Here is a 14,089-nt window from a genome sequence, read left to right as displayed (position 1 = left end):
GGCAGTGAGGAAAAAATCCTCCAGGAAAGCACAGAGTCAGACAAGGCCTTTAGGATCATCAAACCCCATTCTTCCCACAGACCATGTATAATTTGCTCTATCAAGGACTCTACCTGACTGTTTAATCGACAGTGAATTAATCATTTACACATACTTTCTCTGAATTCTGCCTTACCTACACCAACAGGTAACTAAGTAAAACTTTACAAATATCTAAGCTTACAACTTGGATTATTTAACCTTGGTTAGTTGCTTTCCACCAGATGATAGAGCTACAGTTCCTTTGGGTTTACATTGCTGGAGCAATATTGCCAATGGAGCAGCGCTGCCCTGAAATATCTTCATTTAAATAATTATTCAAAGCTGCCAAATGCAACTTTGCCATTGTGCATGGAGTAAGTCAAGTGTGAAAAGTGGAAAATCTGGCCAGTCAGATATGCTAAAGGGATATGCACACTTACAAGGTCATTGATTCAGTTTCCATCAAATTTCAAAATCATTTCTGGTTATTTGTCAACCTTGGCCAAAACTGAAAGAGGAAAGTGGCAGTCATAAATGAAGTGAAAAGAAACTCAAAATGGAAGCACAAAGCGGATTCTGTGGGCAAGTAACAGAGTGATACAGCGTCATGGCTCCAACCCTCTTCTCGATCTTCCTCGCTGCAATGCTCCACCTCACACTCAATAAGCTCCTCGCTGGAGTGGAACTAAACTACAGAACCAGTGGGAACCTGTTCAACCTTCATCGTCTCCAGGCCAGATCCAAGACAGTCCTATCGTCTGTCGTCGAGCTATAGTACGTGGACAACGCTTGCATCTGCGCACATTCAGAGACTGAACTCCAAGTCATAGTCAACATCTTCACTGAGGTGTACGAAAGCATGGGCCTTATACTAAAAATCCACAAGACAAAGGTCCTCCACCAACCTGACCCCGCCACACAGCACTGCCCCCCCAGTCATCAAGATTCACGGCGCGCCTCCAGTGTGCCAGCACAGCCTTCACCGCCTGAGGAAGAGTTTTCGAAGATCAGGCCCTCAAATCTGGCACCAACCTCATGGTCTACAGGGCTGCAATGATACCCACCCTCTTGAATGGCTCAGAGATGTGGACCATATACAGTAGACACCTCAAATTACTGGAGAAATACCACCAATGATGTCTCCGCAAGACCTGCAAATTCCCTGGGAGGACAGACACACCAACATCAGTGTTCTCGATCAGGCCAACATCCCCAGCATTGAAGCACTGACCGCATTCAGCCAGCTTCATTGGGCAGGCCACAATGTTCGCACACCCAAAGCAAGCGCTCTACTCGGAACTCCTATACAGCAAGCGAGCCCAGGTGGGCAGAGGAAATGTTTCAAGGATAAAATGCAACATCCCCGCCTACATCTTGGAGTCCCTGGCCAAAGACCACCCTAAGTGGAGGAAAAGCATCTGGGAGGGCACTGAGTACCTCGAGTCTCGTCGCTGAGAACATGCAGAAAGCAAGCGCAGGCAGCGGAAGGAGCGTGCGGCAAACCAGACTCCCCACCCACCCTTTCCTTCAACGACTGTCTGTCCCACCTGTGACAGAGACTGTAATTCCCGTATTGGACTGTTCAGTCACCTAAGAACTCACTTTTAGAGTGGAAGCAAGTCTTCCTCGATTTCGAGGGACTGCCTCTGATTGATTGATACAGCATCCAACCCCCTATTTGGTGAATGGTTAAATGGACATGCAGCTTGTAAAAATTATGTGGTTGGTAAACCCTGCAAGGAATACTAATTAAAGATCTTTAATGCCTTTACCATAACTTATCATCAAATAACTAGCTAGGGAAAAAAAGAGGAAGTGTTGAACAGAGGGGAGCACTGTTCTCTTGTCCTGGAAGTCAGATAGGTGGCTCTCAGAGCTCCTGCCACCTCCCTCAACATTGCCGTGGTGATTGGTTGAGGTGACGCAAGAGGAAAATACTGTGGCTGCTGCAAATCTGAAATAAAAACTGAAAAGGCTTGTCAGGCAGCTTCTGCAGAGAGAGAAACAGAGTTAACCTTTCAGGTCGATGACCTTTCATCAGAACTGATTTAGGTGGCCTCCTTCCCAGTGAGCCCAGCAGGGGGGTCTCTCCTCTGGTGGATCTCGTCCAGGAGGATTTATGGTCACTATCTGAGAAATTGTGAACTTGCCCCCTTCGACCACCATTTATCCAGGAGGACGCTGAGCACCTCAAGTCTCGTCGCCGAGAGCATGCAGAAAGCAAGCGCAGGCAGCAGAAGGAGCGTGTGGCAAACCAATCGTCCCACCCACCCTTTCCTTCAACGTCCCACCTGTGACAGAGACTGTAATTCCCGTATTGGACTGTTCAGTCACCTAAGAACTCACTTTCAGAGTGGAAGCAAGTCTTCCTCGATTTCGAGGGACTGCCTGTGATGATGATGATCTGAGTCCTTTCTTGCCAGCAGCTGCCACTACTTACCGGAATCTTTTGCTAAGAATTCACTGCACTTTAACATTCTGACAAAAGCTGCAGGAATCTGCTGCTACCTTAAGTTGCTGCACACTTTTAAATACCACAGCAACAAGTCTTCCCCTGCCCCCGCACCCTCCTCCTCACCTTGATTGAGTTACTCCTGTTTTACAAGAGATTTAAGTTCAAAATATTTAGATGAGCCGATCCTGCAAATCCCATTTGGGTCAGCGATGCAATTCAACATTGGTCAGAAGTCCGTCCTTACTGACGTTACTGGAGCACAAACCATAACATGGATTTTTGAGGCCATTGCACTGTATATAAATTCAAAGCTAAGGAGCAAAATGTCTCTAGGTTCCAGTGTGTTTGGCTTCTGACAGATGGTTTTTCTCTTCAATTTCCAGACAGTATCAATATGCTAATTAGGCCAGGTAGACATCGTTTAGGCGGTGCAGCCGACACCCTCTTGTACATACCCTCCTGTGCACAATTAACCTGGAGATTGAAGCTATAATGCAATTAATAAGCATTTTTCCTAATGTTTATCTGGAATTACGACGATGCATTCCAGGCAATTCAAAAGCTAGTGCGATATTTATGTCTCTAGCTTGAGTGACACAGAGGGAGATGGACTGAAGTATGGAAACTAATGTGGTTCTAGGTGAAATGGAACTCAAAGTGCTACAAAATGTACTACAGACTGTTAGCAAAGAGACTTTCACTACATTTACTGTAGTTATTGCACAAAGATTGTGCTGTTCTGTATGTGTCTCACTGGTTGAAGTTCTGTAACAAAACCCAGTTCGTTAATTCAGTATCTGAGCCCAGCTTGTGAACAATGTGGTGATAATTACTGTCATCGGAGTGGCTTGGGCCCACATCACCCACATGCCCGACACGAGACTCCCAAAGCAAGTGCTCTACTCGGAACTCCTACACAGCAAGCGAGCCCCAGGTGGACAGAGGAAACGTTTCAAGGACACCCTCAAAGCCTCCTTGATTAAGTGCAACATCCCCACTGGGAATCCTTGGCCCAAGATCGTCCTAAGTGGAGGAAGAGCATCCGGGAAGGCGCTGAGCACCTCGAGTCTCGTCGTCAAGAGCATGTGGAAATCAAGCTCAGACAGCGGAAGGAGCATGCGGGAAACTAGACTCCCCACACACCCTTTCCTTCAATGACTGTCTGTCTCACCTGTGACAGAGACTGTAATTCCCGTATTTGACTGTTCAGTCACCTGAGAACTCACTTTTAGAGTGGAAGCAAGTCTTCCTCGATTTCGAGGGACTGCCTATGATAATGATAATGATCGGAGAGACACAATGGAGACATTGAAGCACTGAAGAGCCACATAGCTGATGCCCAGTGTCATTGGTCTGAATTAGAAGGAAGGATTGGACAAACTTAGGCTTTTCAACCTTGAAAGGAGATGTCTTATCGGTGATCTTAAACAAGTATATAGGATAGTTAACATTATAGAAAAAGTAAATCGAAAATAATTATTTAAATTAAATTGGAGGAGAAGAAAATGGACACAGATTCAAACCAGTAAAAGGCAAATTTAAGACTAATATCAGGTAATTCTGCTTCACACAAATTACATAGGATATACGGCACAGCCCAACCAGTCCATGTTGATCATTACAGGGAAGGATTCTAGATAGCGTAGTGGAGATGAAAATCCTGGAATCATTTAAGAAACAATTGAATGCTCCAATCAAGGGACTTAGGGTTAGACTTTCCACTTTCAGGCTAAGGCCGAAAAAAATTGGCCTTGTTCCAGCGATGCGGGACCTATCACCCGTGCTGATCACCGGCTCAAGGCCCATTTTTATTTTTGCGATTTTCCACTCGGCCTTAGCCCAGCGATGTCAAATGGTCATTTCTTGGCGATCTCCTGATCTCCCAAAGAAAACGGAAGAAAGCAAATGGCATGTTGGCCTTCATAGCGAGGGGATTTGAATACAGGGGCAGGGAGGTGTTGCTACAGTTGTACAGGGCCTTGGTGAGGCCACACCTGGAGTATTGTGTACAGTTTTGGTCTCCTAACTTGAGGAAGGACATTCTTGCTATTGAGAGAGTGCAGCGAAGGTTCACCAGACTGATTCCCGGGATGGCGGGACTGACCTATCAAGAAAGATTGGATCAATTGGGCTTGTATTCACTGGAGTTCAGAAGAATGAGAGGGGACCTCATAGAAACGTTTAAAATTCTGACGGGTTTAGACAGGTTAGATGCAGAAAGAATGTTCCCAATGTTGGGGAAGTCCAGAACCAGGGGTCACAGTCTGAGGATAAGGGGTAAGCCATTTAGGACCGAGATGAGGAGAAACTTCTTCACCCAGAGAGTGGTGAACCTGTGGAATTCTCTACCACAGAAAGTAGTTGAGGCCAATTCACTAAATATATTCAAAAGGGAGTTAGATGAAGTCCTTACTACTCGGGGGATCAAGGGTTATGGCGAGAAAGCAGGAAGGGGGTACTGAAGTTTCATGTTCAGCCATGAACTCATTGAATGGCGGTGCAGGCTAGAAGGGCTGAATGGCCTGCTCCTGCACCTATTTTCTATGTTTCTATGTTTCTAAAAAAAAAGCTTCCCTAGCAACGCATTACTGCGCATGTGCAGGTTGATTTTTTTTTCCAGGTTGATGCTTCTTCCCGCATTTTGAGAGGTCAAGTGGCTTCACACATGCTCAGAAGCTCTAGGTGGGTCTGGGAAAGAGAGAGAGAGAGGAGAAAGGAAGCAGGTCAGAAAGTCTTATCCAAATTACAGATAAATTTAAAGAATGGAGGGAGGTGCAGGAAAGAGAAGGGCCTAACCCTTCAGCGAAGAGGCAAATGAGGCCCTCGTAAATGCTGTCAGCTCCAGGTGGAAGAATCTGACACGGGATGGGCAGGGGAAACCTCCACCCCGTACATATCGAAGGAATTGGTCTGAAATAGCCAACGTTGTCACATCGGCCTCCAATGAAACGCGCACACCGGACCAGTGCCGCAAACGGTGGAACAGCCTACTGGCAGCTGCGAGAGTAGTTGAAATTTATATTTATATATTATTTAATGATCTAAATAGTAACTAGAATCTGCAATGTTATTGGGTTACATTTAAACATAACTAAATTTTATGCAACCCAGCATAAAGTTAAATGTTCACTTGTTATCATTACTTAACTGTTCCCTTTCCATTCTTTCTGAAATGGTCACTTGTTGGCATGACTGAAATGGTCACTTGTTATCATCACTGAAATGGTCACTTGTTGTCATGACTGAAATGGTCACTTGTTAGCATGACTGAAATGGTCACTTGTTGGCATAACTGAAATGGTTACTTTTTATCATTACTGAAATGATCACTCGTTGTCATGACTGAAATGGTCACTTGTTGTCATGACTGAAATGGTCACTTGTTGTCATGACTGAAATGGTCACTTGTTATCATCACTGAAATGATCACTCATTGTCATGACTGAAATGATCACTTGTCATGACTGAAATGGTCACTTGTTAGCATGACTGAAATGGTCACTTGTTATCATCACTGAAATGGTCACTTGTTTGGCATGACTGAAATGGTCACTTGTTATCATCACTGTAATGGTCACTTGTTATCATGACTGAAATGGTCACTTGTTGTCATGACTGAAATGGTCACTTGTTATCATCACTGAAATGATCACTCATTGTCATGACTGAAATGATCACTTGTCATGACTGAAATGGTCACTTGTTAGCATGACTGAAATGGTCACTTGTTATCATCACTGAAATGGTCACTTGTTTGGCATGACTGAAATGGTCACTTGTTATCATCACTGTAATGGTCACTTGTTATCATGACTGAAATGGTCACTTGTTGTCATCACTGAAATGGTCACTTGTTGGCATGACTGAAATGGTCAATTGTTATCAGAACTGAAATGGTCACTTGTTAGCGTGACTGAAATGGTCACTTGTTATCATTACTTAAATGATAACAAGTGACCATTTCTGTAAAATGTTAATTTCTTCTTCTTGTAACGTTTTGGGGATTTTGAGGGAAGGGTGGGTCGGGGGGTCTAGTAAGGAGGAGGAAATGAGGGAAATCCTTATTAGCCGGGAAATTGTGTTGGGGAAATTGATGGGATTGAAGGCCGATAAATCCCCAGGGCCTGATGGACTGCATCCCAGAGTACTTAAGGAGGTGGCCTTGGAAATAGTGGATGCATTGACAGTCATTTTCCAACATTCCATTGACTCTGGATCAGTTCCTATAGAGTGGAGGGTAGCCAATGTAACCCCACTTTTTAAAAAAGGAGGGAGAGAGAAAACAGGGAATTATAGACCGGTCAGCCTGACATCGGTAGTGGGTAAAATGATGGAATCAATTATTAAGGATGTCATAGCAGTGCATTTGGAAAGAGGTGACATGATAGGTCCAAGTCAGCATGGATTTGTGAAAGGGAAATCATGCTTGACAAATCTTCTGGAATTTTTTGAGGATGTTTCCAGTAGAGTGGACAAGGGAGAACCAGTTGATGTGGTATATTTGGACTTTCAGAAGGCGTTCGACAAGGTCCCACACAAGAGATTGATGTGCAAAGTTAGAGCACATGGGATTGGGGGTAGTGTGCTGACATGGATTGAGAACTGGTTGTCAGACAGGAAGCAAAGAGTAGGAGTAAATGGGAACTTTTCAGAATGGCAGGCAGTGACTTGTGGGGTACCGCAAGGTTCTGTGCTGGGGCCCCAGCTGTTTACACTGTACATTAATGATTTAGATGAGGGGATTAAATGTAGTATCTCCAAATTTGCGGATGACACTAAGTTGGGTGGCAGTGTGAGCTGCGAGGAGGATGCTGTGAGGCTGCAGAGCGACTTGGATAGGTTAGGTGAATGGGCAAATGCATGGCAGATGAAGTATAATGTGGATAAATGTGAGGTTATCCACTTTGGTGGTAAAAACAGAGAGACAGACTATTATCTGAATGGTGACAGATTAGGAAAAGGAGAGGTGCAAAGAGACCTGGGTGTCATGGTACATCAGTCATTGAAGGTTGGCATGCAGGTGCAGCAGGCGGTTAAGAAAGCAAATGGCATGTTGGCCTTCATAGCAAGGGGATTTGAGTACAGGGGCAGGGAGGTGTTGCTACAGTTGTACAGGGCATTGGTGAGGCCACACCTGGAGTATTGTATACAGTTTTGGTCTCCTAACCTGAGGAAGGACATTCTTGCTATTGAGGGAGTGCAGCGAAGGTTCACCAGACTGATTCCCGGGATGGCGGGACTGACCTATCAAGAAGGACTGGATCAACTGGGCTTGTATTCACTGGAGTTCAGAAGAATGAGAGGGGACCTCATCGAAACATTTAAAATTCTGACGGGGTTAGACAGGTTAGATGCAGGAAGAATGTTCCCAATGTTGGGGAAGTTCAGAACCAGGGGACACAGTCTAAGGATAAGGGGGAAGCCATTTAGGACCGAGATGAGGAGGAATTTCTTCACCCAGAGAGTGGTGAACCTGTGGAATTCTCTACCACAGAAAGTTGTTGAGGCCAATTCACTAAATATATTCAAAAAGGAGTTAGATGAGGTCCTTACTACTAGGGAGATCAAGGGGTATGGCGAGAAAGCAGGAATGGGGTACTGAAGTTGAATGTTCAGCCATGAACTCATTGAATGGCGGTGCAGGCTAGAAGGGCCGAATGGCCTACTCCTGCACCTATTTTCTATGTTTCTATGCGGGGAGTGGGGGGTTGGAGGGAGGGTGTTGTTCATTAGTTCTTTGTTTGTTAATAAAAAAAAAAATTTCTACAACTTTTGAACCTTCTCTCTTACTTACATAAGTTTTACAATGTACAGTTCTTCATGCAGATTTGTTTGTTTATTCTGTTTCCCCACGGAATATCATTAAATAACTTCGCTATGTAAAAGCTATTTAATAAATAATTCCAATATATGCATAAATAAGGTGATAATACCCATTTATATTCCCTGTCCCAAATTTCTGAGTACAATTTGCATCAATTTTACTCTCTAAATAACTCAGAACAATTCTCCACCCTTCCTCAGAGGCTAAAAATGGCGTCCGTAGTGCCCATTTCCCTCTCTAAGGCCCTGAAAAAGCAACTATTTTTGACCACTTTTTTGGGCCTTGCATCGGCCCAGTGAAGTGCATGCTAAGTGCTGAAACTTGGGATGGGCCTTGTGTGGGCGATCATTTGGGCGATCACCTCAGCGATCAAAGTGGAAACTTGCGGGCCTATTTTTCCGGCGATATTTTGAGCTAAGTTTCCACTTTTTGCTCAAACTGGGCGATAGAGGTCCATTTTGGGCCATAGATGGGCCTTAGATGGGCGATGTGAAGTGAAAAGTCTAGCCCTTAGAGTATTGCTGAATCGATAAACTATGATAGGCAGAATGGCCTTGTCATTCATAACTACATTGCGACCTTGTAAAATAAAGTGCAAATGATCTTAGACTGAGTGAATCCTAAAGGAGATCAGGTCTCTTCAGGGCCAGGAAGCCACAGTAGTTTCTGGTTTATAGGAAACGCAGAGAAATGTAGTGAAACTGTTGAAAGGGGGAAAAGATCATTCTAATATCCTAAAATTACATCACACTGATGGCAGCGCGTGGTAAGAAATGACGGTCCATTTACCTTCAGTGGCAAGCAGAGGAATCATAAACAGGCTGCTTAAAACTATAATTAAGATCATTTATAGCCTTGCGGCAATATGAGCAGCACAATGGCAAGAAAAAGCTATCCAGACAAGTCTGCACCAGCAGGAGAGGGAAGAGCAATCACACAAGATCTGGAGAGGGAGGAAACCCAAATGTGGTGTGAAATTTTAGCAGAAGATGTAATTGAAAGATGTGATGAGAAAGAGAAACAATGGCAACACAAAGTATTAATAAAGAACAAGGAACAAGCTAAAATGAGAGGACAAAAATAAGCATGAAAGGAGAGAAGGAAATGCAGTGAAAGTTTGAAGCAGCTGAAAAAGAGAAGCAGCACTATTGGGCTGGTGGTGCTGGTGTGCCAATGTTAAACATAGTGACTGGAGAGACACAATTTCCAGTCCATAACGCGGCACATTCTAAATGCTTACAATGAACATTCATATGTTAAGGATTAAAGATGATATTCAACTTTGGCAGGAGCAAAACGTGAGGTAGCAGATCGCACCAAATTTTCCTTCAAACCTTTTCATAATTTTGGACTCACCTAACCTTCTCTGGATCATAATTATAACCTTTCATTCCTGTTGTCATTCTAATAAATCTTTGCTTTAGGGCATTGGTGAGACCACGGGACCGAAATTCAGGCACACCAGAAAGCTGGCGCACCTTTGAGTTTTTAACTGGTACGTACCGCTGGAACTCCTGGTACGGTAAGTAGATCCATTTTCAGAACTTTGAAATTTTTTCAAAGTCCTACAGGAAATGGATCATAATGGGGGCAGGCCTTAGATTCAAAGCCAGGCTGACTGGCTGAAAATGGATTGGATGGGGCCTCCGCCGCTGTCAATCAGCGGTGGAGTCGTGGTGATGTCACAGCACGTGTACGTCACCACGCTCTCTCCCCTCCATTAAAGGGGAGCGATTCTATCATTTTTTAACTTTGGCTACTGGTCCACCAGGGAGGGTTTCGGCCGGGCCACCAGCCTGGCACCCAAGAGGGGGTGCCAGGCTGCCCGTTGGTGGCCTGGCTGAACCCCGGGGCAGTATTTTACCAGGCGATCGGCAAGTTGTCCGGCAAAAATGTTTCCACTGCGGCCGCGGCAGTGGGCCCTCCCCTTTAAGGGTGGCCGTGCTGCCAGGTCGCAGTGCAGAGATGGTGCACCGGCAGAAAAGCTGCCGGAGGCACCGCGTGGTGGGGGATCGAGGGATTCAGGTGAAAATCGATGGGTAAGTATTTTTATTGCTTTTTTATTGTTTTCATTGGTGGTGCAACCACTCGGGCGGGGTGGGGTCCAGGCCGAAAAATTCCCGACTTGAATTTAGGTCGGGTCGGCCTGTTGACCCCAAAGCGGCGGCCATTCAATTTTTAGGAATGGCCGCCGCAAACAGGCATTAACGGGTCTCTTTGAGTCCATGAATTTTGGCCCCCACACCTGGATTACCATGTACAATTTTGGTCTCCTTATCGAAGGAAGGATATAATTGCTTTAGACGGGGTGCAGCGATGGTTCACTAGATTGATGAGCGAGCGGTCCTATGAGGAGAGATTGAGTAGAATGGGCCTATATTCTCTGGATTTAGAAGAATGAGAGGTGATGCCATTGAAACTCATAAAATTTTTAATGGGCTTGACAGGGTAAATGCTGAGAGGCTGTTTTCCCTAGCTGGAGAGATTAGAACTAGAGGTCATTGTCTCTGTACAAGAGGCCATTTAGGACAAAGATGAGGAGAAATTTCTTCACTCAGAGGGCTGTGAATCTTTGGAATTCTCTACCCCAGAGTGATGTGCCTACTCAGTCATTGAGTATATTCAAGACTGAGATCAATATGGGGACAGGGTGGAAAAGTGGAGTTGAGGTAGAAGATCAGCCATGATCTTATTGAATGGCGGAGCAGGCTGGAGGGGTCATATGGTCTACTGTTCCTATTTTTTTATGTTCTTGTGTTCTTTTACTCCTTCCATGGCTCTAATATCTTTTCTATAATAGGGTGCAAGAACTATATGCAATACTGTATCTACTTTGTACAATGATTTAGCTTCCATTTCATTTTGATTGGGGGATGCATCCAAAAGATTTTTTGTGATTGCTCTGTGTAAGATTGTCCTGATTGTGTAGTGGGGAGAGAGTAAGTTATGGACCAGACTATCTCCTTGCTCAAATACCAGCCTTGGTTTATGCACCTAAGATTGAGAAAGTCTGAATGGTCACCTTCAGAAACTACCTGATACGCTTAGAATTACATTTTTTTACATTTGTTTTTGGAATGTGGGCAACACTGGCAAGTTGTATTTATTGCCTATACTCAGTTGCCCTGAAGGCATTTAGAGTCAACCACGTAGTCAAGAACTGGTGTCAAATATAGGCCAGACTGGATAAGGGTGGTAGATTCCCTGCCCTGCAGGACATTCATGAACCAGTTGGGTTTTCAGAACAGTCTGGCAACTTTCACTGCCTTTTTATCTGGTGCCAGCACACAAATGGCCAGATTTACTAAATAACATTTCATAACTTGCCATGATGGAAATTGAACCCAAAATCTATGGATTACTAATTCAATATCATAGACTACTATATCCGTTGCATACTGTAAAACTCTTATTTATTAATAATAGTTCATTACATTATTTCCTTTACAGGGTTATGCTACTGAACTGGATAATCAAGAGTTGGCTCCTATGATCCCAGCTGCTCTTAAGAACAAAAAGGAAGTCTTGTTTGGAAATCTTCCAGAGATCTTTGATTTTCATAATAGGTGATCATATTTCTCAGTTACATATAAATAACTAAGTTAATGATAACATTCGATTTTATTTATTTTATATTGTGTTAATCTCAAAGGTTTAAAACATACATCCAGTTAATTTTGGAATCAAGGAAAGTAAACTTGATTTTTACTGAGAATGAGAAATTTGTTCTGATGTTCTTTTCTATTTAGAACTTGAAAAATTTAGGTCAAAGATTAATGGGCCAAATCAGTGGTATGATGTGGATTACTGGGATCAAAAGTTGCCGTCTTTATTTTTCAGCTGCTAAATTACTGCTCTTTGGCAACCTGTCAGCGAGGCTACCCTTAAGGGAGTGGAGGCTAAACATTTTCCCTCAGGGAGGGAGGAAATTTAAGAATGAATTCAGAAGGAGTAGGACATACGGCCCCTCAAGCCTGATCCGGCATTCAATAAAATTATGGTTAATCTTCTCCCTCAACTCCACTTTTCTGACCTATCCCCAAATCCCTTGATTTTCTTAGCGTCCAAAAATCTATTTATCTCAGCCTTGACTATATTCATTGACTGAGCATCCATGGCCCTCTGGGATAGAGAATTTCAAAGGTTCACAACCCTCCAAGTGAAGAAATTTCTCCTCATCTTAGTCCTAAATGGCTGTCCTCTTATCCTGAGACTATAGGCCCCTATTTTCCCCAGGATTGGGTGCCGATTTTTTGGCACCCAGCGATTTTTCTGGCGTGAATGGACATTTCAAAGTTTACCCAAACTTTGGACACCGCCGCCGTCAACCAGTGCCAGAATTTTTGGTGCCATATATTCTGGCACAGGTGTATGGTAAAAAGCTGATTAATGTTTCTGGCCATTAAGGCCACTTTCCCCAATAACGATTTTTTAAAACCACGCACATACATAAATAAATATCGTTGGAAAAAACCATACCTGCACTTAAAGAAATCAGCGCTGGCCCGCTCCTATCCCTCGCCGAAGGTCATCCATGGCTTTTTCTAGCAATTAACTGCAGTTTAAAAATAATTCAGCTGAAATAAAACTTACTTTTAAGGCTCCTCCTTGGTTGAGAAAACTCCAGGCAGGCAAATTAAACACAAACCTTCCCCATTCACCTTTTCCATCGAAGTTCCAACTGGATACAAATTGCCAAAGATATTCCAAAAATGCAGAGTGGCCTTCTTATAACAAACGGCAGACAAAATCACCACATCAACAGGAGGCATCCTTCAGCAAACATCCATGGCAGCCTTTTCCTTAGTAGATAAACTCTTCTACGCAGCCGACTCGGCTCACTGCTATCCCTGGCCGAAGGTCCTCCACGCAAGACAGTGCAACACACTCCAAGCTCATTGGAAAGGATCAGTGAATTATAATAAAGACTGGACATTTAATTTTCTTTTTAAATAATCCCCCTTAAATTTTAAATGTTTTAATACAGTGCTGCAATGCCTTAGGTGGACCTGAATAAACAATAATATATTTGCAGTGATATTTAATTAACATAAAAATGTTTTTATCCACTAGAATAGGGTCTGAGCAACCTCATAATTATGTTTAGTACCTTGTATTGAAGCCTCTTGCCTTAGCCCATCTGCTGAAACCCTAATGTGTGTCTTTTTCATGTCCCGACTCCACTATTGCAATGTTCTTTTAGCTGGGCTTGCATCCTCCACTTTAAACTTTAGCTCATCCAAAACTCAGCTGCATATATCCTATCCCACATCAAGTCCCACTGACCCATCACCCCTGTACTCACTGACCTACATTGACTCCTGGTCCACCAACGCCTCCAATTTAAAATTTTCAGCCTTATGTTTAAATTCCTTTATGGCCACCCTAACACTCTAACTTCCTCCAACCCTAAAATTCCTCCCAGAACTCTACATTATTTTCTCCCCTTGCACCACCTCACACTTATCTTCATTGAAATTCATTTGCTAATCACACACCTATTCTGAAAGTTTATTAATGGATTCTTGTATTATATCGTAGTCCTCCTCAGTATTCACTGTACCTTCTAATATGGTCTCATCCGCAAATTTTGAAATTGCATTTCCAACTCCTGAGTCTAAATCGTTTATGTAAATGGTAAACAACAGGTGTCCCAGCACCAATCCCTATGGAACACCATTTCCCAACTTTTGCCAGTCCGAGTAGCTACCCTTAACCCCTACTCTGCTTTTTGTTTTATAGCCAGTTTGATATTCATTCTGCTACTTGTCCCCAGACTCCACATGCTC

The 14,089-nt window shown here is 43.6% G+C and overlaps 1 protein-coding gene across 1 annotated transcript in view; it reads left to right on the top strand.

Moving 5' to 3' along the window:
* Nucleotides 1-14,089, top strand: part of LOC139265891 (guanine nucleotide exchange factor DBS-like) — a 429,407-nt gene that overhangs the window by 278,521 nt on the left and 136,797 nt on the right. The window contains exon 17 of the mRNA XM_070883437.1: nt 11,751-11,866. Coding sequence (XP_070739538.1) covers nt 11,751-11,866 — 116 coding nt within the window. The remainder of the gene's footprint in view (nt 1-11,750; nt 11,867-14,089) is intronic.

Source organism: Pristiophorus japonicus, chromosome 6, assembly GCF_044704955.1.
Source record: "Pristiophorus japonicus isolate sPriJap1 chromosome 6, sPriJap1.hap1, whole genome shotgun sequence".
NCBI classification, from domain to species: Eukaryota; Metazoa; Chordata; class Chondrichthyes; family Pristiophoridae; genus Pristiophorus; species Pristiophorus japonicus.
Note: the sequence above shows the minus strand (reverse complement) of the source record. Positions and strands in the feature narration are given on the sequence as shown.